This window comes from Acanthopagrus latus, chromosome 4 (assembly GCF_904848185.1).
Source record: "Acanthopagrus latus isolate v.2019 chromosome 4, fAcaLat1.1, whole genome shotgun sequence".
Lineage (NCBI taxonomy): Eukaryota > Metazoa > Chordata > Actinopteri > Spariformes > Sparidae > Acanthopagrus > Acanthopagrus latus.
The window spans coordinates 32,871,901-32,897,169 of record NC_051042.1 but is presented as its reverse complement, the minus strand read 5'-3'; the positions used below and the strand labels follow the sequence as shown (position 1 = coordinate 32,897,169).

General features: G+C 41.6%; 3 protein-coding genes and 1 long non-coding RNA gene across 5 annotated transcripts in view; 2 read left to right on the top strand and 2 right to left on the bottom strand.

The window, feature by feature from the left end:
- Window positions 1-11,953, bottom strand: part of serinc4 (serine incorporator 4) — a 20,009-nt gene extending 8,056 nt beyond the window's left edge. Inside the window, exons 1-5 of the mRNA XM_037094547.1 lie at window positions 11,834-11,953; window positions 5,397-5,564; window positions 4,578-4,756; window positions 2,740-2,819; window positions 2,260-2,353 (exon numbers count right to left, since the gene is read on the bottom strand). Coding sequence (XP_036950442.1) covers window positions 2,260-2,353; window positions 2,740-2,819; window positions 4,578-4,756; window positions 5,397-5,564; window positions 11,834-11,953 — 641 coding nt within the window. The remainder of the gene's footprint in view (window positions 1-2,259; window positions 2,354-2,739; window positions 2,820-4,577; window positions 4,757-5,396; window positions 5,565-11,833) is intronic.
- Window positions 129-3,710, top strand: LOC119017688. 2 transcript variants are annotated; one of them, XR_005074517.1, is made up of 3 exons: window positions 129-375; window positions 2,275-2,507; window positions 2,587-3,710. It is a non-coding gene; the product is annotated as an uncharacterized LOC119017688 (long non-coding RNA). The 2 variants fall into 2 exon arrangements; XR_005074518.1 differs by having other exon boundaries at window positions 2,263-2,507.
- Window positions 11,954-17,676: 5,723 nt separating the features above from the next.
- hypk (huntingtin interacting protein K) lies at window positions 17,677-20,594 on the top strand. The gene is made up of 4 exons (XM_037094550.1): window positions 17,677-17,883; window positions 19,024-19,079; window positions 19,316-19,367; window positions 20,380-20,594. Exons 1-4 carry the CDS (start codon window positions 17,722-17,724, stop codon window positions 20,473-20,475), a joined length of 366 nt encoding a protein of 121 aa, XP_036950445.1. The 5' UTR covers window positions 17,677-17,721; the 3' UTR covers window positions 20,476-20,594.
- Window positions 20,595-20,647: 53 nt separating this feature from the next.
- mfap1 (microfibril associated protein 1) lies at window positions 20,648-24,653 on the bottom strand. The gene is made up of 8 exons (XM_037094548.1): window positions 24,449-24,653; window positions 23,654-23,870; window positions 23,417-23,555; window positions 23,137-23,324; window positions 22,568-22,837; window positions 22,311-22,470; window positions 21,647-21,736; window positions 20,648-21,399 (listed from the first exon to the last, which is right to left on the bottom strand). Exons 1-8 carry the CDS (start codon window positions 24,528-24,530, stop codon window positions 21,220-21,222), a joined length of 1,326 nt encoding a protein of 441 aa, XP_036950443.1. The 5' UTR covers window positions 24,531-24,653; the 3' UTR covers window positions 20,648-21,219.
- Window positions 24,654-25,269: the final 616 nt, after the last annotated feature.

Genomic DNA, 25,269 nt, shown 5'->3' with positions numbered 1-25,269 from the left:
TATTTTTTTGTTTTAGCTGTTTCCTGTTTTATTTGGGTGGATTTATCCTCATGTGTCTTGTTGTGACTTCCTGTCTCTTTTGATTGCTCAGGTAGTTTCACCTGTTGTCTCATTCGTCTTACCTCCTTTTGTATTTGTGTCGTTCCCTCTTGTTCTCTGTTCTCTGGTCCAGTTCTGCTCTTCCTGTTCTCACCAAACTTTCTAACCACATGGTGAGTTTCATTGTACTCAGAACGATCTCACTGAAATGCTACTTTTCAGATTGTGTCTTAAATCAAGTGGAGGACGAGACGAGCGATGCCGACGAGATCAGCAGAAGACCAGAAGAGGAGAAGCTGAGAGGTCGGCGTGTTTGACCCGAAGAAGGAACAGAAGGTAAAAAGTATTCTGAGCAAACAAAGAAATAGTCCTCAAAAATTCATGCCATGACCCTCGGGGGGCTTCGTAGAAACTAAACAAACATATTTTGTGAAATTTAGAGTTTTTGCCAAGTGTTTGTTAAATAAAACTCCAGTCTGTGTGACGCTGCGTCAGACGTGTTGGCCTAAAAATCAGATATTTTCAAATCCAACCACATTTAATCTTATAACAGCTAAAAAAAAAAAAAAAAAAAACATAAATATGAAAATATTTTTCCACTGTGGAGACAAAAGTTTTATTTTTTGTTTTTCTCAGGAGTTACAGGACAGAATGAGACCAATATTGAATTTTTTTTTTGTAACAGTAAGAAGGAAGAATGACCACATGGCTCCAAAAACTGCAAACTACTAAAAAACTTTAAACCACAAACTGTGAAAACAAATGAAACAGAAACAGCTCCAGATGTTGGGACGGTTTGGACAGATGTGACTGAAGTCCGTCTCTATGATTTACTCTGCTCTGCTTCTCCAGATGTGGAGTCTCAGTGTGAAACACGTCATCAACACCTTTTTACATATTCCAGTGAGAGTTACCACCCTGATTCCCAAATAGTTTCTGAGCCCATGTAGAGGCGTTACGTCCTTTGTAAAATCATGTGTTTTATGAAGTTAGGAATTAGGGTTGTAATTTTTGGCTATTTTGAATTATTTTTTGCCATCGTTCATCTGCGTGGACACAAACTGTGGCGGTCGTGGTACAGCAAGGTCACACCAGGACCCCCCGATGATGGTTCACTTAGTCCAAACAGCAGAATGATTCCCAGAACAACGTTTATTCGGCAGAGACGAGACACTAAACAGCTTGTTTCCTCCAGTCCAGTAACAGAGTTCAGGCTCTGACATGGACTCAGAGGATCAGAGTAAAAAGTCTCCCTCTGAAGGACATTTGTGGTCAAAGCTAACTGAAGCTCACGTCATATTAATAGAATTCAAAGACTATTAAAGTTAAAGGTAGAATCAGTAGGATTTGTCCCAGCTGTTCCTGAACGCACCACAAAGACAGTTGATTGTTGAGTCTCATTCCCAGGACGTCAAATAGACACATGTTGGGTTGGTAAAGCGTCCCGAGCAGCAACAAAGAGAGAAAATCAGAAACTCTCTGCAGATACGAGACACTAACACGCCTTTTCTCCACATTCCAGCCTCCCTCTCTGTCTGTTTACGGCTTCTTACGGCTTTTACGTCTTTGTCTCGTCTCGCTGCGTCTGCCGTGTGTGATGTTGATGACAGGTTGAGGGTGCCATGACGGCAAAATAACAATAATCCATAATTCCTCTCAAATACATCGAACTAACATAACAAGCCTGGTTTGAAAATGTGAGGAGAAGAAAGTTCAGATGTAGAGAGGGAAAGTCAAAATGAATCCACATTTAGTAAAATAACTTAATGGTTCTTTATTAGTCCATTAGTTGGACCTTCACATTGCCCTCAAAAGCTAATTGTTAGCAGGAGGCTAACCTGGATGTGGTCGTGGCAGACATGCTCCAGTTTCAGACCACTTTCAACTTAAAAAAACTTATTTTACTGTTAATTTTAAGAAATTCTGTCTAATCTAATAAATGCAATGACATTTAACCTGAATTAACATTTTCAATAAAAAGTATTCTGTAAAAACTGGAAGTTTTGTAACTCATAAAACTAACTAAAGTTATCAAATCGTAAAAAGTACAAAACTGGCCTCCAGGATGTCGTGGCGTGGAAGTATAAAGAAAATACTAAGTTAAAATTGACATTTCATCGCTCCACTGAAGGATGTGGATAAATGTGTCCACTAGTGTTTTGGAAAGGTCACAAATCCTCATTTAAATCACAATTGAATACAAATGACTCTCTCACTCACCAGTTCTTGTTCCAGGTGTGTGCGAAAGCTGTGATGAGGATGAGTTGGATGAGGATGAAGGCAAATCCTCCCACCACACCGACGTAGTGCCAGGCTGAGAGAGAGAGAGGCGGGAGAAAAAAAAAAAAAGAAGAACCATGATCCATCGTTTGATTTATCTCAGGGAAGTGAGGAGGCACAAACAGAGCGAGAGAGAGAGAGAAGCAGGAGAGGACGAGCTGTAAATCACAGAGCGGCTGTGATATCAGGTGTGAATCACCGTCAGATTTATTGTTCACAAACAAAGTGAGATTCAGCTGCAGAGATTTATGGGCCAATAATTCACAGCAGGGAGACGACCTGAGGCGAGCGGTCAGGAGCGGATCTCTGCTGCCCTCTGGCAGGAGGAGGAAGGAGGTGCTACACCAGCCACAACATCAGCATCATCATCATCACCATCATCATCATCAGCATCATCACATTCAGGAGCCAGTTTCTCACCGTGGAGGAAGGACTCTGTGGGGATGAAGAAGGCAGCGGTGCACATCCCGAGCAGAGTGATTAACTTCAGGAACCAGAAGCTGCAGGTCGACATGAGGAGAGATGAAAGATGTCACAGTTCAGTTTAAAAAAGTCTAAAAACAAAAACTTAAACTAATATCTTCTCTCTCGAATTTGCATTAATTTATTATCTCTTGTGTTCTTGTTCTGCTTCTTCTTTCCATGCACAAACATCTGTGGGTATCCCATCTTCAACTGCACATTTCCTTGTTTTATAATCATCTTTTTAAAAAGTGCAATGAGCAATTTCATGTCTGAAACCACATCAATCACTGTTCCCAGAACACCATGACAGCAGAATCCCAGCGACAGGTGGACCAGAGATTTAGAAAATAACGACAACAACAAAAATTCGAAGACTGAGTTTTCTGCATTCTGGTGACATTTAAAGAATGAAAATAACAAGATGTGTTTTCATGTCATTCCCATCATTCAGTGGGTCGGTGATGAGTTGTTGAAAATCAGTGAAATGAAACTCAACAATCAACAGCTGTACGCTGCATTCACTTGCTCCTCGGACAATCCCACTTCACGAGGTCAGAAGTCGTTCCTCTGGCTCCGGTGTGTTCATATATGTCAAGTCGCAATGTGGAAGCAGTACCGAAGAAATTTAGCATTTTATCGTGCAGTTTGTTTCAGAAAAACACTAACAGCTGTTTCTGGGATTTGACAGGGACATGTTACCGTCAGCCCAATTTTACTTTCATCCGCCATCTTTCAGCGTAACATGACATCAACTCGTGAACTGAGATTTTTCTCAGACTTTCCTATTTGTTGAATTTGCCCTGTCGTTTTCCTGATTGTTGCAATGCCACGTAAACATACTGTTACCTATTGTATCCTTTAAACGTTGAAAGGTTTAAAGTTTCTGAGTGCAACACAACTGTTGGAAAATCAAATCCCAGGTGTGCAACACTTTGTTTCTACATAATGTTCCTTTAACGGTGCCAGGACTCATTCATTCCTGTGTGATATCACAACAACTTCTCCGACATCTCCACAGGGTAAAATCCAAATACAGCATTAAAAAAATGTACCGTAATATAACATACATACTAAATGTTACATATTTTCGATATGTATGTAAATATCTCGATTTTAAATCAGTATCCACAGGTGTAACTCTATTCAAACACACCAGCAGCTTCTTTAATCAAAGAATTATAGGCTGTTTAATCAGATCCCGGCACCTTCATGTGACTGTCTGGTCTATAAGCGAACACACGAGGTCCCTGATCCCCCTACGGACCTGTACGACCCTGAACCCTTTCATTGTGGCACCCATAAGACTCTTGTGAGTAGATTTATAGCAGAGAGGAGCAGCAGCAGCAATCCAGCCGGTCAAATCCTAATCTGAGCCGCGTCACCGCCCTAATCTACTGTGCTGCAATGGAAAGTGTGGCAATAAAGAGCTTTAAATGGAGCAGCGGGCCAGGTCAGGTGAGAGAAACACCTGAAGGCTGCAGTGGAGTATTTAAAGATGGGAGTATTTTGGGAGGAGAGCGTGGGAACATTTCTGTCTGCGATCAGATCCAGGCTAAATAGTCTGATTCAAAGAAATGACATAAACATCTTTGTGGCCTAATTCACAGCAAGCCAAGCGTCATTTAGGGCAACTGCTGAGGTTAAATGTAGATTTTTGTTGATAGATTTGAGAATTTCAAGTCCCTGAAGTAGCTGGAAGGCACCTGATCCGATCCAATTTGATGAACGCTCGATAGGTCTGAAGTTAAGTGATTTAATTTGCTTCATTACTCCACACACTCCTTGAGACTGACCCGTTGTGTATGAGCGCTCTGAAGTCCTGACTGGACTTCACGTCTATGAGGAAGATCGCCATCATCAGGTAGAAACAGGAAGTGCCAAAGCAGACTCTGTAGACCGCCGAGTAGCCGACCAGCATCTCACAGTGGCCTCCGCCGTGCGCCTGGTCACACACCATGTTGAAGAAAGGCACCTGAAACACACATACGTCATATTTTATTCACCACAGTGGCAAAAGATAAAATACTGAGTATAAACACTTTGTTACTGTATGTACTCAGCTTCTGACATTCTACATCTGAACACAAACATCTGAACTTTCTCGTCCTCACATCTTCAAATCGGGCTCGTTACTTTAGTTTGATGCATCTAAGACTCAACACTCAACTGTCTTTGTGGTGCGTTCAGGAACAGCTGGGACAAATCCTACTGATTCTACCTTTTAACTTTCATAGTCTTTGAATTCTGTTAATATGACGTGAGCTTCAGTTAGCTTTGACCACAAATGACTTTTAGTGTCTGAACTTCTAGTGGAGGAAAGACTGTGTGGACTTAGGCCAGGCTGATGTTGATAGTGATGCATTTATATGTATTTATATGCCTCCAGGCTGCTTCATGTATAGTGATATGCATCATAATTAATTAAGTAAGCAATAAGCAGCAAATAAATGTGGTTGAGAATCTGCTTAGTTACTTTTCCACCACACCAAATAATCAGTTTCTCTTGCAGGAGATTACTGGCGGTGATATTTCAGTGGATTTCTTTTTATTTGCGTCCAAGTTTCTCTCTACGGTCATCGTAGATCATCATCATCATCACATCCAGCACTCACATTTTCCCTGACGAGCTCGGAGACGGTGCGGGACAGCATGAGGCAGGACACGGCGCAGCTCATGATGTGGAAGAGGGTGTACATGACCCGCGTGCTGGTGGAGGATTTGACCGGAGGACAGAAGGCACAGCAGAGCGAGCACGGCGCCGGTCCACAGCAACAGCAGATCTGAGGAGGAAGGAGAGGACGGAGGCAGGTCAGCATCCACACAAACACAACATCAGGAGACGCACCTCCAGCAGGAGAGGAGGTCTGACGAGTCGAACACACCCGGGAGGCCAAGATTAGAAAAGTATACTTGTTTATTTAATACTGATGTGGAAGAAGATTAGGGTCACGGTGAAAAAAGATTGAGTTCTGACTGTTTACTCTCTGTTTTTTTTAACAATTCGGCCTTTTTTTCTCAGAATTCTGATTAAAAAAAGTCAGAACAAAACCTTTTTTTTTAAAGTGACCCTAATCCTCTTCTACAGCAGTATTAAATAAAGAAGCTAAATGTGCAGTTCAGACAGGAACAGTGCGAACAAAGCAGAAACACATTTAAAAAGCTTCGATAACACATTTCATAATAACTGTTTGTTTAGTTGTTTTACATTTAAAAGAGGCTCTGGTGAACTTGTGTGTTGTGTTGGAAGCTGGCCGTTCGTTTATATCAGCAAACTAAACTTTTAAATTAATGTTAACTACCGATGCTCACTGTGAGCAGAGCGACAAGACGTACTGAGATGAAGAAATCAACCAAATCAATCCAGCAGCATTAAACAACTTCAACAAATCATCTGCAGGCGTGTGAGGGCAGCTGAGAGACGAGGAAGGTCTAATATTTCACGCCACAAAACGCCAATTAAAAAGTTGATGAATAAAAGTCCCCAGTTGTTAAGAAGCATGCTGCAACACTGTTGTACTGTTGGTTGAACTGCACATTTAAGTCTCAAATTAGCTTCAGCTGAACTGTAGAACTGTGGATTTTGTCCCCCATCCGTTAGCAAAGAGAATATTCAAATACAGGGATATGAGAGCTGTTTCACAGTGTGCCAGGATCGTTGTTGCGTGTCGTCTCTCTCTTCCCATGCTCTGTTGTCACTCTGCATGCTAAGTTAGCTCAGTTAGCCGTGCAGCCAGCGATTCAGAGAGATCTGTTTTCACACAGTGGCGGGGGCTAGCTGGTTAGCATGCTAACATCGGTAGACATTCCTGCAACACAACATGTAAATGTATTTTACATGACATTGAATTTGTTGTTGTTGATGGTTCCAGTTAAAAGTTGTGGATGTTTTAAATTCTGGCACGTCGCACTGATTAAAAACCAACGACCTCCATCAGATAATCTGCACTGCGGCTCTGAAAGGGAAAAGTTCCCGTCACAACACGCTGCAAACGCTGCCCGAACAGTTTGAGGCTGTGATTAAGTCGTGGAGTTCAAACTCAGGCTGTCTCGACTTTTGGAGGTCAGACATCTTACACCGACGGAGCGTTTGGCGCTGCAGCAGTTGGTGGCAGATTAATCTGACGAGTCCAGCAGCATCTGGCTGGTTCTGATTCTGATAAATCAGGGCTGTGGTGGGTGACTGGACGTAAGCCCATCGCCGCTGATCCTGAACTAAATCTAAGGAGGTGAAACGTCCACGCACATCTGTCTGGAGCCTCGGTCGACTCTGCAGATTACAGTCTGGTCGTCTGTCTGCGTTATCAGGGCAACAGTGACGTATGAGACAGGAGAGATGGATTCAGCTGCTCACATGTGGCGTTTTCTTCTGCCTCAAGTCTGTTTCACATCTATGAATCAACCACATGATGAAAACTCACTCTCGGAGCCCTCGTCATGTCTATGAATGCATGACCGAGTGCCAGCGCAGGTCATAATCTGATGGATAATGCAGAGAGGATAATCCGGCATCTTCTCATTGAATCGAAGACTGGATAAAAATAGAGCTTTAATCGTGTACAGTAGCTCAAAAATGATTTGATCCTGGAACAGGTGAAATGAGATTAAAGGGACAGTTTGTACAAATTCTGCTGCTGACTGCTCACACTGACCCGATCAGAACCTCCAGCATCTTTTCTCAGGTCGCTGTTCTGACTACAGTCTCAAAAATCTTGCAAAGGTTCACACGCCGATCTATAAATGTACTTCAGTCTGTTCCTTTCCTGCCATTCTCCTTGTTTATATGAGACCTATTATGCTTGTGTTGTTTTCTTTTCCATCAGTGTTTTAGACGATAAAATCGTCTGCACCAACAGAAGCTCTTCTCTCCCACAGAAAATGCAGCTCCTCAAATGCCTCGTCAGTAGTCCCACCTGTGACTTTATGACATCACACTGTCACATACTAACAAAAAAAATATAATAATAATAATTTGGCATTTCGATTTGATTTAGCACAGCTGCTCTGTTGTTGTTATCGCTGCTGGCTCTGGCGTGTGAGAGCTGACCAATCAGAGCCGACTGGGTATTTCGGAGGGGGCGGGGCCTTAAAGAGACAGGAGCCAAAACAGAGACTTTTATACAGAGGAGAGGAGGCATAACGAGCTGCAGCACTGGGCAGAAAACTGATGTGAAAATGTGCGTAAAAGTCTACAGAATTATAGTTCTATCATTTATTATATCTGCACTCTGTCTGTGTTGTTAGTCACCACAAAGAGAAGCAAAGTTTCTGTTGTGACCAGAGAGAAAACCCTGAATCACCCCAGAAAATAACCTACTTTCTAAACGGAGAGGATGCTGCCAGCGTCGCTCACCATGCACGACTTTAAAAAAGATTAAACACATGAGATTTTGTTGGACGCAGTATGTAGACAAATGCTTTATTTGCGTGTTTCCGACTGAGAACAAATCACTGAATATTCAACCTTTCAGTTTAAAGATGGCCTTGTTATTCCACAAATCCTGAATCAAATCATATTTTTTTTTGGTATTAATCTCCCATTTATAGGCAACTGAGGCTGGACGTACACTCAGAGATATTACTGGCAAATAACACAATTTCTTCTGAATCAAATTCTGCTTTTTAGAGACGGAACAATGCTTCAATTTGTCACGATAAAAACGAAGAAAAACGAAACACCCATCTGTCAGACAGCCAGGTGTTTTTATGACCGCGCTCACCACTGCACACGTCTGTCTGTCCTCTGGCCTAGTTTAATACAGGATTAATAGTCACCGAGTGGAGATGTTGCAGTAAGCGAGCGGGCTCTAAACCCAGCATAAACACACAGTAATCTACTGTGGTTAAAAAGTGTCTACTGAGTTCAAATGAATGCAGAATACAGTAAATATGGGTCAAACAGCAGCGTGTTACATCTGAGCTGAAGATGCTGAGGAATAATAACAGAGCAGAGCATCCTTCACCTTTTAACCTGCCTGTGATTCTTAGTTTTAATTAAGACTGCTTTAAAATCGGGATCGTTATTTTGCAGAAACTCAGACTCAATCCGTTTGTTTGTCTGTCGATGATTAAAGGATCTCCTGCATGTTTCCAAGAAGCTAATCTGAGAGCTAATCCTGCATGAATCACATTCTTAATGCACCAGTGATCCACATTTACCTTCCATCATACACAGCCACGGCTCTGTGTGCATATCAGTATATCGTACCGTGTTATAATGTTCACTGATTGATTCAAAGTCAGTATTGATAAAGGTTGAAACAGAAATTGTTGTATCTTACAGGCAGAGGTCATTTTATAGGAAGTATTTTTTCCCGCCTTAGAGGCAGGAAGTAACTAAATACAAATACTTACACTGTACTTCAGTTGATATTTCATGTGTCTGTGCTTCACTAAAATATTTATTTGATCGGACAACTTCTCACTTTCCTTCCCTACATCTCAACACAAATATCTTAACTTCCTCTCATCCTCACATTTTCAAAACAAGCTTGTTACTTTAGTTTGAGTGATTTCATCAGCCGTAAACAGACAGAGAGGGAGGCTGGAATGAGGAGAAAAGGCGTGTTAGTGTCTCGTATCTGCAGAGAGTTTCTGATTTTCTCTCTTTGTTGCTGCTCGGGACGCTTTACCAACCCAACATGTGTCGATTTGACGTCCTGGGAATGAGACTCAACAATCAACTGTCTTTGTGGTGCGTTCAGGAACAGCTGGGACAAATCCTACTGATTCTACCTTTAACTTTAATAGTCTTTGAATTCTATTAATGTGACGTGAGCTTCAGTTAGCTTTGAGCACAAATGTCCTTCAGAGGGAAACAAGATGGATCAGAACTTCTAGTATCTGAACTTCTAGTGGAGGAAAGACTGTGTGGACTTCAGCCTCCTTTGTAAATGGATTTTAATTGTTGTTTCTAATGATGCATTTATGTGTATTATGTGCATCCAAAAATACAAAAATAAGCCTGCAGATGACCTGTAGCTGCCGCCATTTGCTGGAAAACCAGTAAAATGCATAAAATTACGAAAACCTGCATAATTTCTGAGCAAACCCATTTAAAGTATATATGTATATATGTTTTCAGTTCTGAAATCTCATTGGCTACATGATGCGTCAATCATCCAGCCGCTGGCCTGTAAGTGTCTCAGGAGAAGGAGAGGGTTTCTTCCCAATCACACATTGGTTGTTTCAGGCCACAGGACGGGCACAGAAGCTCCTGACAGGTGAAACAAGGTGTCAGTTAATAGGTCAGAGTCTGGCAGCCATCTTTAATTATCATCATTTAATGACATTTTGCTTTAAAATAGTGCCATTTTTTGACAGATAAAAGCACCCATGATCACAGATTGTTGCTATTTTGTCACTATTTATGCAAGAAATCCTGTGTTTCGGACTAAATATGTGTCTGAAATAGATTTACTGGACATTTATGAATGACAGAAGACAACTGAAGACTCTTCATCCGTGAGTTGTTTCTTCATTTATTAAACCTTTCTGATGCGGTTTTAACTTGAAAGTGTTTGCTTGGATCACAATAATCTAAACTTTCCAATGATCTTTGGCATGACTATGCACTTAAATTGAGGTGTTTGAGGATTCAATCAGCAGGTGGTTGTGTTGTTTGACGTAGCGGCCATGCTAACAGCAAGCTAACATTTAGAAATTGGTGCTAATCACAAAGTACAGGTGGGGCTGATGGGGATTAAGTTGTCCTGCAGGTATTTAGTCACAAACTGTGTGTTTCACTGATGACGCCGAGTGAGTTATTACATCTCATTCTGAGAGGAACGTGAAACTCTGAAATATCTACTATTAGATGGATTGCCATAATCCATCTAATAATCCATAAGTCTCTCAAAATCACATATGAGCAGCTGGATAAGCTACCAGGAAACATCAGGAGCTCAGTGAATGTCACTTCATCCAAATGCGGATCAAAATTTCTTGGTACTTAATTCAGTAGTAATTCAGATATTTCAGCCTCGACCAACGTGGCGGTCCCGTACAGCCACACAGGTGATGTTTCTGACAGGTAACATGTGTCACAGCCTGATGTATCTTCTTCCTCTGAGACTCAGAGCTCCACAATCTACTAACAACACATCAATGATCCTCGCTGTTGTTCACTTTGACTCCCACACACGTCACCCTGCTGCCAGAAATACTCACTAGAGCACCGAGAGTGTTTTCATCTGCCGCTGAGGAAAACATATGATTGCTGTTTAGTAGAGATGTCAAGTTACCGAAATGTTTTCTGGCGGACAGTTTAGAGAAGTCAGACAGCACTGAGGGACAGACTGCTGCTGCCATCCAGATGTGTTTTCATCATCAGGTCACAGTCATCACAGACACTCAGATGTTTTAGGAGCCTCAGATCCAAACTCTCTCTCTGACTAGAGGAACAACTCTCAGCTTCGTCTCCAGGATGTAACGTTAGCGATCAATGTTTCTGCAAACCACACATACGTCCGAGGTTGATATCTGAGACCATACGTGCCGACTGTAGTTTGAGTCACACCGCTGGATATTAACTAACATTTTCCAGCTTCCAAACAGTTTCTTGAGCCCAAATCGTGATGTTTTCTAACCCTGACTGCATAACAAGTGTATAAAAACAGAGAAATAAATAGAATATGTAACTTAAACAAACACAAAGTTGCAACATAAAGAAACGTGCAGTATTAACAGAAATGTATTTAGAATCATTCTGTCAGTTTGGTCGATAAATGTTCTGGTTACTTTTATATAAAAACAAATTGTCTGATCACTTTGTAAATAATGATGCGATGTTAGAGACATTTAACAATGTTAAAACCTTCTCCTTCACATCAATACATCACATTAACATGCTACTCTTATACAAAAGTGAATCAAATTCTTTACTTTTGCTTAATAGATTTGAATACTTCTGGATCTTAAAAGAAAGTCTCACAGAATCATTTCAAATGATTTATTCCCCCTGTAGTATTTTTATCAATAAAATCAACTCTTAACAACGTGTTAAAACTTAAACACCCTCCAGCTGCACTCACTGCCTCCCGTCAGCTCTCACCTGATAGGCCACCATGTTGAGGAAGTAGTTGTAGGCGCCGCTGCGGTTCATCCCCTGCGTGGCCGACATCGTGCCCCTGAACTGTTTCTCCTCGGCCACCACCACTCTACATTTGGCCATGAACTTCCTGCACAAACAGGTTTTCCTCAGCAAGTCTGCAAAGATGGCATCCTCACATCCTCAGAGAGGCCAGAACACGACTTCCTCTGACTGTCCCCGTAAGAAATGAAAAGTAAAAACAGTCCAGCAGGTTGTCCCTGTACCCTCCTTATGCTGGATTAGCGGTAAATCTAGTCCGGCTGGGCTCCCTGCAGCCGAGAGCCTCAGCATGAGCGCCGCTTCAGCTGCTCTCGCTCCAGCCTCACAGGGGAATAACTTGTTTTTTTGCCCATATCCTGCGTGCTTTGGCTCTGCGGCTGTGTTGGGTGCTGCCAGAAAAGAGGGAGAGGTGGTGGCGAATGCCCGGTGCCCTCCCCCATCCTCCCCCTCGTCCTCCCCGCTCAGATTAGGCAGAGAGTCTGTGAGGGGAGGAGGGGTGAGAAGGAGGAGGTCGACAGGGACCATGTGTCAGTCCCATCTGTCCCTCCCTTCCCTTCCCCCACAAACCTCACGGCACAATGGGATTGGGCAACACTGCTTGTGTTTAATCCAGATTTGCAAAATTAAACAATTAAGTCATCTGATCTGTGGGTGCTGATGTGTGACGCCTCACAGCCTCCCACCTACAGACCCCCATCAGACCCCCATCAGACCTGGTCCCAGTCAGACCGTCCCTCACAGAACGAGGCCACGTCCATAATCCCAGCAAGTTATCATGAGTGCTGCATTACGACCCAGAAACAGTGAATTGGGACGGACTGGAGGCAACAAAGCCCGGCTGCATTAGGAGACGGGCTCACAGCTTAATGAGAAACAGGACCATGGATTTTTTTTTGGGTGGGGGGGGAGCTCTAATGGAACCACGAGAACAGGAAGAGAACAAAAACTGAGCTGCAACTCACATTTTAGCTTTCAATTGATTTGCACTTTTAATCCACTTTTATCAGTCGTGCTCAGTGTGAAACGTTACGTCAGATTTAGAGTTTGGCAGTTTTGGACCTGGTCTGTGTTCAGATCCGTCTGTGTGCCTTTAATATTCATCTCTCAGTCTTACTGCTTGTTCTCAAGTCTAAATCTGACATTTAACTTGCTTTTGTAGGATTTTTAAGCACTGTACACTTTAGTTTAAGACGTATTTTTACTCTGTCCAGGAGGTTTGTTGACACCTGTGTCCGTTCGTCTGTCTGTTGGTTTGTCAGCAGGATTACACAAAAACTACTGAATGTGAAGTTTTGCTCACTATCTTTTTGTTAATTTCTTAGGGAATAACAAAAGATCCTTGAAGGAAAAGAATATGTTTAATTTGACATCGGATTAGGCTTGATCAAATTAAAGAGGCCTGTTGGGCCTTGGCGGAGGTATGCACTCTACTGACTGCCTTTCTAGTTCTTTCTATACAAATACATTCTTGAACAAACTGGTTTCTTAAAATAAGAGGATGAATTCAATAAGGTGAAATTATCTTAGAAAAACATAAACCCCCTCAGGTTTTCTCTTCACTCAGATATGTAAATTTGTGTTACACTTCTCTTGATAATCAAAGCAGAATTATAAGTGTTTTCACTCCAGAGACACTCAGGTTGTCGTCTGTGAACGCAGCAGCAGCGAAATGAGACGACGTGTTTGGTATCTGGTGAAAAAGCGCTGAGTGCAGGAGGAGAGAGTCAGATTAGATTTAGGTTAGTGTGCAGGGCGGAGCGCCAGGATAATCCGGTCGTTGCTCGGCCCTCCTCTCCGTCAGGATGACCTTCACCGGCCCAGACGGGACGCTGGCGGCTGCGTACTGTTAGACTCTCTGAACCGCCACAGACCGGCGTCACTGAGCCACAGACCGTCCAATCAAACTGCACTGATTGGTCACCGTGCTGCATCTCACCTGGTCACACAACGTCTCCTTCATAGAGCTCTGATATATGAAGTGTCTGATGCATGAAATATATTTTACTTATGTACATGTACTTTAGTTGAGTATTCTATTTTTATGCCACTTGTTACTTCTACTATTTCTGTTTCAATGGGAAATACTGTTTGTTCATTTGTCTGGCAGCTTTAGTCACTTTACAAATTAAAATCTTTGCAAATAAAACCCACAAGGTGATCATAAAATATGACATCTTATAAGACAACAACCTCACAGTTTATAGAAGCTCAGTTAAAACTAGTACTCAATTAATCATTTAAGTGACAAAAAGATTAGATTTGCTTCTTCTCCTTTAAATGACTTTCAATGTATTTGTAATCATGTTGAGGTTTGGATTAAGCAAACGCTGTGAATGTGTCACTTTGGCTCATTGTGACGACATTTCTCCCTTTTTTTTACAAACCAAACAGTCCACAGAGAAACGTCAGTCATGATGAGAGACTTTTTTAACATGATCCTGTCTGTACAGATAATTTTATCAGTGGGTGTCATGTTGTATTGATAATATGAGGTTTCTGTAAACTTATGACAAGAGATATTCAGATAGAAAGAAAGCAGCCGTGCCAAAAACTTTGTCCAGTAAACCTGCAGAGGAGCCACAGCCTGTCCAGGCCGACTCTCTAGGAACTGGAGGGACAAACAAAAGGAGTTAAGTAGGAAACGTCAGCCTGGTTCGGGCTCAGCTAAGAGGCTTGAACTTACAAACCCAGTGAATGAACTCTCTCTCCACAAAGCAACGGTCGAGGGATTATCAGTGTGAGGAGCTGACGAGGACAGAGAAGCAGCGAGAAGCAGCGAGAAGCAGCGAGAAGCAGCGAGAAGCAGCGAGAAGCAGCGAGAAGCAGCGAGAAGCAGCGAGACGCGTCCACAACAAACATCCCCCACAGCTACAAACACACTGTTTAAATTCATCCAACCAGCTGCTGCAGCCTGCAGACGCTGCTTCTTACGTTTTTTTAAAAAAAAAAGTTATATGTGTAAATAAACAATACATATAAAGCAAGACCTGCATGTGAAAGAAACAAAACAGCTCACCCCAAAAGAAATTCAGTCATTTTTGCAGAATAGTGTGAACAATGTTCATCATTTTATCGCAGTGTGTCCATCCTCTGCTTCACACTTCATCAGCTGTGAATTATGGCAACAAGCGACCAAATAAAACATTTGTTACCTCGACTAAAATGAAGGATTTCTCTGGTTTGAACGTTGTTGGAAGCGTTTAGAATAATGTAAGAACACAACTCAAGCAAATATATAACAAAGGAAATGCAAAAATGTTATAAAAACATGTTTGATTTAAAAAAGTGTTGTTAGTTTCATAAACTATAAAAAGTTCAGTTAAGTTGTTAGGAAAAGAAACATGAGATAATCTGATTTTATTATTGAGATATTTGTCTCGTCCTCCTCCGGAGCTGATAGTTAAATAAACAACTATTACACCCTGCGAGACAAAAAAACAAGTGTGGGTGATTCCCTCCATCCTGAGCGGGTGTAAACCAGCATGTCGCTGTGATAAAACACGTGTTGCTCTGTGCGGTCCAGGCAGCCGCGGCCCAGCCCGGCCCGGCCCGGCCCAGCACAGCCTGGCCTGGCCTGGCATTCCTGGGGGCCCCTTTCACTCTCAGATAATTGCTGCTGCCTTGTGGGAGAGGAGGAAGTGCCAAACAGAGCAAACAAAAGCAAACAAGCGGATGCAAATCACCGCTTGAGTGAAAGCGCTCAATCTATGGCTGCGACAGGGTTGCGCAATAATAGTTGGCTGGACTCCAAGTTTGTTTACAACAAAAAAACAAAAACAAAAGAGACGTTTCGTTAATCATTTAGTTTTTATGAGCCGAACAATGAGGCAAACGGTTTCTGACCAGTCTTTTAAAACCTGCCTTGGACGTATGTAAATAAAAATGTGAGCGCTGTGTGAATGATTCACACGCAGCTGGAAGTTACTCGAGTCGTCCGTCCCGTAGAAAGACAATGTCCCCATTCATAACTGTGAACAACCTGCTGAGGACGGATGTGATGACTGAATTTCCATTTTTGGGTGAATTTATCCTTTAATGTGACAATAAACTGTATTGATATTCTACAGAGGTCCTCACATTGTTTACTCCAGCAGAAGTACAAATACTTGTGTAAAATGTGTTATTTCTTACTCCATGCTCGTACTTCCTTAATTAATTATTTTATAATTCATCCACTAACATTTTATAACTTTTGTAGATTTCTATAAATATAGTTATTGTTATTGTTATATTGTCTTTGTATTTATTTATCTCCTTTAACTCAATGAATTATTGTTGTCTATTGTTTTGAACTTTGCTTTGTGAAGCACTTTGAGCTGCATTCATGTATGAAAGGTGCCATATCATTAAATAAAATTGAAGTTGGCAAAAGAAGAAGTATATCTGTGTACAGTTCCGTTATAGTGAGATAGAAGTGATGTATTATTGTTCATATACAGTTTATAAATGTTATATATGAGTTTGGAATCAAAATAAGATCTTTTAATTCATGAGTTTCATGCAGGAATCTCAAAAATGTCCTGGACCACTTCAGGTAAACCCTTCCCCTCGTTATTATTTGCTTCTTTTCTTTCTTCTTAGAAATATCTGTCAAGCTTTCATTCATCGTCTCACCTGAGTCCGAAGCTTGCGACTTGACATCGCGTCTCTGAGGCCTGATCACAGCTCCGAGCAGCCTGACAAGCCTTCAGTCATACAGCAGGATGAAGGGGTCGGTGTGACGGTGACCTCCCTCCAGCCCAGGCGCCATCCCTCCGGCCGCTCACGTCCACGCACATCATCCTCTGAGGGACGAACCAGAGGCAGCAGAGAGCGCTCTTGTGGATTTCTGTCCGCATGAAGAGAAGGTTTCTCTTTCCTTTAATCTGATTATTGGGAGGTGGACGGAAAAAGCTCAAGCACGCAAAAGGTCTGAGAAGAAGACTGGAGACGGAGGAAATCTGTTAGTGTGGTTGAAGGGCTTTTACAGTAAACCTCTTAAAACAGACAGGAATAGAAGGAGGAGGAGTGATTTAGATAAAAGTCCGCATAATCCAGTTATTGTCTTTTTTTCATCATCTCTTAGACAATAACAACAATATCCCATCTTAAATCTACTGATTTATACTGGATCAAATAAAAAATATATACATATCATCCAGCTGACTGACAGCGGATGAACAAAATGTTTGTTTTTTACATGCACAAAGATTAATATCAGTTTATACTTTGATTGCTAATTTACAAAATGCAGCTTCATCCTCAGGAAACACCTCATGTCCAAGTGTGTTGAAGGATTTTCTCTGAGACCTGTTGTGATACAGTAAAGCAGTTGTGTGAACAAACCCTCAGAAAATATATCGCTGGACTTCTGGGTACAAAAACTAAACATAAACACCTTTAAACCCTTTGAAAACTCAACTTTTATGAAAGCAACATTATGTAGAAATTGGCGTTTTGTGTGATTTGGCGCCCCCCACTGTTTCTGAGTGGAACAACAGTGTCTTAAATACAAATCTCAGGTCTGTGAGTTTGTCAGGGGTCATTACTGAAAAACCTCTTGGACTATTTGGATTCAGTTTTTTTCTGTGGGTAAATTGTGTATGTGTTCTGCTTTTTAACAGTCATTAATTGGTTTTACAATCGAGGTTAGAGTCATGATATTCATTGAAACATTTAGTTTAAAATTCAGTTTAATTTCTGATCATACAGTGATCCAACAACATCCCAGAATCATCCATAATTATGATCTGAAGGAAACTATGAAATTTCCCTTTAACTTTTCCTTCTCTTCCGGTAGGTACGGCCCCGTTTTCCGTCCGACGCTTGAAGGAACCGTCCTCTTTGTTCCGGGCCTCAGTGGAGCAAACATGGCGGCAGAGGGAGACGTCGATTTGGACCTGGAAGCCGAGGAAAACTGCACCGGGAAACCGGCGGAAAAGCCTCGGAAACATGACAGCGGGGCGGCGGACCTGGAGAGAGTCACGGACTACGCGGAGGAGAAGGAAATCTCCAGCTCCGACTTAGAAACGGTGAGAGCGGCTAACGTTAGCCCGGAAACATGCGGCCACTGCCGGCTACACCGCTGAACATCATCCCTGATACAAATCCATGTGAAGGGTTAAGCTAGGAAGAGTTCTGTTGTTTATTTACATTGTTGTTTATTTTAACTGTTAATATAGATGTCAAGTAGTTACAATCGCCAGTTCTGAAAAGACGAATATTGTTTATTTTGTGTGCAGCGAGTTATTGAACTTAACAAGCTAGTGGCTAACTGCCTCGTAGCTAGCTAGCTAGCTTAGCCGTTAAGCTAATGACACTTTAATAACATTTGATCGCCACAGAGAGTCAGTAACTGTTTTAAACTTCAACATGGAGGAACAGAGCACAGTGCAGATAGAACAGATTAATAGGATTATAAAAATAAACCAATAATCATCTTGAATAAACACACAAGATGTAGCTGAAATAAATGGAAAAACGTCAAACCATCAGGAGATCATGTAGATATTTACAGGTTTTTAAAATGCCCTCTGCGATTTTAAAGGAGCACTATGTAAGTTGAATATGTTTTAATCAAAAGAGAAAGATCTTCACTGACTGTTTTAAACCCAAAGTAACAGAATTAACAAACTCTTTTTTTATGACTGAATAAACAAACTGACATTAAAGGACAACAAACTTACTTTGTTTATATGTGGCGGACCCTGCCACCTTTTACTGCTTCTGTGACCTTTTCCTCTCAGTATAGCTTGTTGGTTCAGTTATGGAAAAAATACATATTTTTATAGTTTGTATAATGACCTCATTAATATTGTAAATAATACAATTCAGAATATGAGCGGATGAGATTTGAGGTGACCTCACAAAACACATTTTTGGCCATTACCCAACAATTTTCATGATTTAACGTGACAAAAAAAATTAGTAAATGAAGACACATTATATCCCGTAGGTCAACTTCACCCTGACATCATAATATAAATATTTACTATATTATATTTTGATAATGCTTGTTATCTTGTAATCTTTTCTTGTTATCCTGTGCTTTTATTTCATTGAATTAAAAAAAACAATACTAGCCAAATGAATCTCGTTTCATCGGTGAAACACAGATTTCATGGTCTTCATTAAAGACATACATGCTAATAAGAATATATTTTTTCTTCCAGGCCATGTCAGTGATTGGAGACAGAAGGTCACGGGAACAGAAAGCCAAACAAGAGAGGTGAGATGGTTGTTGACTCTCCTGGCCCTTTACATGTGGACACATTTAATTATTTTTTGGATTGAACACAAGTCCTGTTATTAGCAAACAGCTGCCACAGATGGCAAACATATTCTTACAATGCGAAGGAAAATATTATTTGTTTGAGGGATTTTCTCCAGAACTCCCAGAACTTCTCTGCAGAAAACACAGAACTTGTTGATTTCTTCTTTCTGACTGCATCATTCTTCTTTTAGAGAAAAGGAGTTGGCCAAAGTCACCATCAAGAAAGAGGACGTTGAACTAGTTGTAAGTTATTCTCTCTTTTTTGTCTGTTTGTTCAGTTGATCACATCTGTTTTTGGTTCATGGACAGAAGTATGTGGACGTATACGGAATAATACCGCACATGACGTAATCTGCTGCTTTAACAACAACCTGCCTGTAGGAAGGGTTTTTTAAGATTTCATAACTTGGCTTCAGAGATTTGCTCAAGAGCACTAGTCAAGTCCACACACCATTGAAACAAACCAAGTATTGAGTATCCTGGAGAACTGAGAATGACCTGTACTTGGATTAGAGCTGCCACAATTAATCCAATAAAAGAAAATTAGTCACCAAATAAAACGATTGTTTCAGTCATATGTGAAGCAAGCAAGACGTGTGAAGATTTGCTGCTTTTCTTAGTCATTTATGACAGTAAATGAAGAATCTTCTGGTTTTGTTTTGTTTTGTAGCTTGGGCAAAAGAAGCAACCTCAGAATGTCACTTTTCTATCGACTAAATGATTAATCATGAAAATAATTAATGGATAAAGAAAATAATTGTTGCCCCTGATGCAGGAGTGTCCATATACTGTGATGATGTACATCAAACATGGCTGTTGTTTTGAATGTGTCTCTTCCTGTTCTAGTCATAATTGTTTGTTATTTAAAGTGATACTGGGGTCTTTTGATGTAGAGTTTAATGAGTTTCTTATGACTAGTCAGCCATTATTATGCTATACGACACCGACAGCAAGACATATTTTAGCCAATTACAATATATGTTAAGTGTACACTATATTCTAAACATGTTTGGTGTTTTACATGCCTCAGAAAGTCTCACCCAAACAGCTGATCTGCAGCGTAATAATTACGCTTGGGCATAGAAATAAGGACAGCATGCGATTGAATTAGTGCCACTGGTTATCTGATGCCAAAGTGTAACATGTCAGAAATGTTTAAAACATATTGTGTACTTAACTCCACATCAAAACACCCTGACAGTCAAGTTTGTCAGCTGATTACGTTCCTAAACGGTACATTTGGTTCATGTTGCAGATGTCAGAGATGGAGATTTCGAGGGCCGTGGCAGAACGTAGTCTGAGGGAACACATGGGGAACGTGGTGGAGGCTCTGGTGGCTCTGACCAACTGAACAAACATTGACACACTGGACTGCTTCACATTTTTTTTGGTTTGAACTGAACTCGGCATCGGTATTGATACTCTACATCCTTTTTTTTTTCCTTTTTTAAAAATAAAAGTTGGACCGCCTCCTGTTGTGATGATTAAAGTCATGTGAATACTCGCTTTACTCTGTGGAAACATTTTTAAAAGGATGTAAATAAGTTTTATTCACAAAACAAATCAAGTTACAATACCTGTACTGTCACAAATATGGAAGAAAAAAAATGGGTAATGCAGGAAATCAGTACAAGAACCTGAAATCTGATTTGTACAAAATTACATCCGAGCCCTCTGCTTTAAAACTGAAGGAGGTATCTGAGTGTGACGTGCCTCAAACCTGCTGACGATAGATTCAAATCTTTAGACATCACTAATAATTTCCTTTCATCAGCTTAAAATGCAGCAAATCCTCAAATGCAAAAGGAAACTTGAGTCCCTTTTTAAAGCCAAGATCTCAAGTTAAAGGGAAAGTCTGCATATTCAAGAATTGAAAACCTGCTGCTTTTAAATCGGGTTAGATGATCCAAAATTAAATGTTTTAAATTATGGTACATCTTCCTGGTTCTTAACAGGTGGTTCAAGGTGGTGGAATCAGTCTGTTTTCGTTCCACAACATAAAGTCCAGAAAAGAAAATCCCTGGACTCAGCAGAATGCAGGTCTTGTCCCTGGACAGTCTCTAAATCGAGGACCTGGTTTAGTCCGCCTCCCATCTTAAGTCTTCCTCTTCTTGACTGTGGGCCGGTCAAACACGTCCCTCACGCCTGCTGCCTTCTGCTTGAAGAACTTGCTGTTCTGCGCGCTCTCCTGGGCCCAGGCCGAGTCGAACGACGTGGTGTCCTGGTCCACCAGGTGGGTGTACTTGGTGCGTCCAGACCGACCAAAGTTTTTGACCTTTGGAGTGAAAACAAAACAACAACAGGCCAAATCAGAGAACTGAGTGAAAACATCCAGCTGGTAAATTTCCCCTTAAGAGTAAGACAGGAATGATGAACAGTGCATCTGTTTTCTTAGGCTGAAATATTCTTTACTTAATAAATTTAGATTTCAGGATTAATCGCTGACAAAGTCCGAACAGTGTAAGCTGCAGTACTTCCTCTACAGTGAAGTGACACATAAAACATGAGTGAAAGCAGCTGACCTGCATAACTTTGGGTAAGATGGTTTTGTTGAAGTGGTCCTCCAGCGTCGGTGCACTGAAATCTCTCTTGTACACATCGTCCTCGCCATCCTGTAACAGAAAACATGTTCACAGTTAAGCAACCTGCACCTTCGTCAGCAGATGATTCACTGTCTGTGCTACAACAAATTAAACGTAATGACCTCGTTTGAGTCTGTAGAGAGCCAGACATTTTACACTTGCAACAAAATTGGCAGTGCTCTCTGGTCACTCACAGCAAATAGAGTGATATTCGATAATATCTATTACTGGCACAAGCCCACACTGTACCAAGATACTGTACAAAACTGCAGATATTTCAAGTTCAGACTTTAGAAAAGCAGCCCAACACTTTGAAACAGCAGTTCTCAGTCAGGCCTGGGGACCCATAGGGGTCTTTAAGGGGGTCTCCAGCAAAACATTACGATTTATTTCTGCATCTCTCAGTCAGGCAATGATAGAATTAATGACTTCAGTAATGTGTTTCATACAATTTGTAATAAAACATTTAAAAGCAAAAATCTTTGTGCCAGTTTTGGGGCCTTGGCATGAAAAACACAAGATCAATGAGTGTTAAACACGTTAAACTGAAATGTTTCATGTGGACCGGATGTATCAGATGTAACTCCTCTCTGCAGTGACTCACCATGAAGAAGGCTCCTCTGTGGTAATACTTCTGGAGGAACTTGTATTTGCCTTTGGTGGCTTTGTTGGTGATCATTTTGCCGCTGTTGCGCAGCTCGGCTCTGCGCTCCTCCTCCGTCAGGCTGTGGAATCTCTCAATTTCAGCCTTCTCCCTCTCCATCCTGAGGACAGACACCACCCGTTACCATCCTCACCAACATCACTGTGCTTAATGAAAGTAACCAAATATCTCATTCCATCCCACAGTCATTTACTCACAGTTCTCTGGCCTCTCTGTCCCTCTTGATGCGTTTCAGCTCTCGGACTTTCCAAGCTTCGTATTCTTCCTCCTCATTCTCTCCGTCCGTGTCCAAAGCGTCAAGAGCAGCCAGCGTACGTCGGTTCTCCTCAAACTCCTTCTTAGCTTCCTCCTCCACGATCTTGAGGGTGTAGCGCCGTCGCTCCTCCGCCTGCTTCTTGGCCTCGGCCTCCAGCTCTCTTTGCCTCTGCTCCTCTGCTTCACGCTCCGCCACTGTGATTCTGTCCTTTCTGTGGTGCAGAAACAAAAGTTTAACATCCTGAGCTGAAGGTGTTTTTAACTGACGACGTTCTTGTCTTGATTAATGTTCAGTGGAGCAGATTTAAATACTCTTCCTCCCTACAGAGTTATCAAAGAACTTCCCCCGACAAAGCTCCACTAAGTCTGTGTTGAAGATGCTTAATTTCCTATAAATGCTTCACAACAAATGTCCTCTATTATTTATTTATTTACAAGCTTGTCAAAATCAAAGACAGCTGAAAGAGAAGATGATAAAACTGTAAACAGGAGTGCAGCTGTCAGGTCTTACTTGCGAATGAAGACAGGTTTTAGCCGAGGCTCTGCTTCATCCTCGCTGTCGGTGTATTCTTCATATTCAGACTCCGACTCTGACTCCTCCCCAGACTTCCCCTCCTCCTCCACCTCCATGACCTCCATCTCCTCGTTCTTGCGTTCAACGGCTCTCTGCCGCATCATCTGTCGTCTCCTCTCAATTTCCTGCACAGAATGACAAAGTCCACATTAAAAACTTCTCCGAATTGAAATATGGAAACACTCAGAACATTTTGTTAAAGTTAAACAGAACAAACCTCATCATCCACTTCTTCCTCCTCCTCCTCTTCCTCCTCACTGCTCTCCTCACGCTCTGGGTGCCAGGTGCCTTCGTCAGAGTCCTCGCTGCTCTCAGCCACAATTTCAGGCTCTGCGATCTGTCTGTGTCTCGCCAGCCTGAGGACATAAAACAGGAAGCAACGTGGACTCAAAAACATTTTATCACCCCAAAACTAAATGATCAATCACATCAACTCCTCTGATCTGTGCTGTACCTCTCCTCCACGTCCTCAGACACACGGTTGAGCAGACGTTTGAGACGTGGGTCAGAGACCTCCTCTTCCTCCAGCTCCACCTCTGGCTCCATTTCCTTTCCCTTCTTAACAAACTGGAAGTCCTCTTCTTCCTCATCTGACGACTCCATCGGGGCGTAGTCAGGACGTTTACCTGACACATACCTCTTCACCTTCACCTTCTCCATGGACAGCTCACCTGAGAGATGCAGAGACAATGATGAGCTTTTCTATCTCTACTGCTGAAGGTAAACATGTTGTTCTAAATCTACATGTGACGAGTTATTATAATAAATCCCTTCATTTTTAAAGCCAAAACAAAATCCAGGAGAAAACCCTGTAGACAGTAAACCAAACCTAGAACAAGCCTGGTAATAAAGACTACTGGTAGTTGTATCTTTGTTGATAATTTGTTGGTGATGGTGTGTGAGACAGTTGAATCATCCCAACAGTAGCTTTTGTTGTTGTACTGAACCCTGTGGGCTTTAAAAACTACTCTTCATCCTCCATCTTCACTAATAATTCAAAGGTACATCGACACCACAACATCACACTGTTGTGATTACTGAGCATCTTATTTCCGAACCAAGCTCAGGAATAAACTGCTGCAGGCTTCAGGAATAACCTCTATCTGCGAGTATTGTCTGTTCTTTGCTGAGATCAATAATCAGCCTCTTCATACTGTTTGTGTTGTTTATGTTAGCAGTGAGGTTGCGTTATGCTAGCTGGCTAACTAGCACGCCGCTAGCCGCCTGCTAGCTACAAGCTACGTCTCACCTTTCTCGTTCCGGATCGGCACGGCTCCGGCCGTGGACTGGATCGGAGGGAGCTTCATGTTGAGGGCTTCGCGACTAGACATGACTGTCTGGTCGACGGAATCAGCTGAATAAAAGTAAAAAAAATTGGTATTTCACTCGGTCAGGATGAGCTCGCCGTCGGTTGTCGCTCTGATCAAGCGGAAGTCTGAACCAGCGGACCGGAAGTGGATTTGTTCCGACGGACACTTCCTGTCAGTCAGAGGCGCAAAATAATTCACACCAAATCACATTTAATTGACTTTTTTTAGACCACTGATTCAGTAAAGTTTAGTTGTTACCATCATTGTTTCATTCCCCTGAAATAAACAACAAGCGAGAGAGTTGATAAGAAGAAGAAAACAGCTGATACTCATAATGTAACACCGCCCTCTACTGGCTGATGTCACCGCTACAGATGGATCAGTCCGATAATAATCCACTGCGAGCTAACAGTCCTTTTTCTTTAAATCCTGTATAATTATGTAATGTATGTAGACATCTAAATATGCATGTACTGATGATGATCACCCACTTCTTGCGTCTGATACTTTGACCATTCAGTGTTGATTTATTTGCTCTATCAGCATGTTTATATTTTATGAAAAACCTGAAGTGTAAACTTGTTTTGAATCACTGGTGAGTGTTATATGATTTCATAGATAAGCCTCTTTTTCACCCACTATAATTTACATATTAGTCCTATTGTCATTTCTGATGTCCTTGTTTTTAAATTGTAAACCTAAAACAATAATTGTATATCAATTCTGCAAACTCTGATTAGAAAGTTAATATTTATTTACT

Excerpts from the sequence above, each read along its gene's own strand:
- hypk (XM_037094550.1), top strand. The coding sequence starts at position 17,722 with ATGGCGGCAGAGGGAGACGTCGATTTGGACCTGGAAGCCGAGGAAAAC. Across the intron at positions 17,884-19,023 it reads CCAGCTCCGACTTAGAAACG|GCCATGTCAGTGATTGGAGA; the intron begins GTGAGAGCGGCT and ends TTTTTCTTCCAG. Across the intron at positions 19,368-20,379 it reads AAGAGGACGTTGAACTAGTT|ATGTCAGAGATGGAGATTTC; the intron begins GTAAGTTATTCT and ends TTCATGTTGCAG.
- mfap1 (XM_037094548.1), bottom strand. The coding sequence starts at position 24,530 with ATGTCTAGTCGCGAAGCCCTCAACATGAAGCTCCCTCCGATCCAGTCC. Across the intron at positions 23,556-23,653 it reads TCTGAGGACGTGGAGGAGAG|GCTGGCGAGACACAGACAGA; the intron begins GTACAGCACAGA and ends TTATGTCCTCAG. Across the intron at positions 21,737-22,310 it reads ACAGAGGAGCCTTCTTCATG|GATGGCGAGGACGATGTGTA; the intron begins GTGAGTCACTGC and ends TTTCTGTTACAG.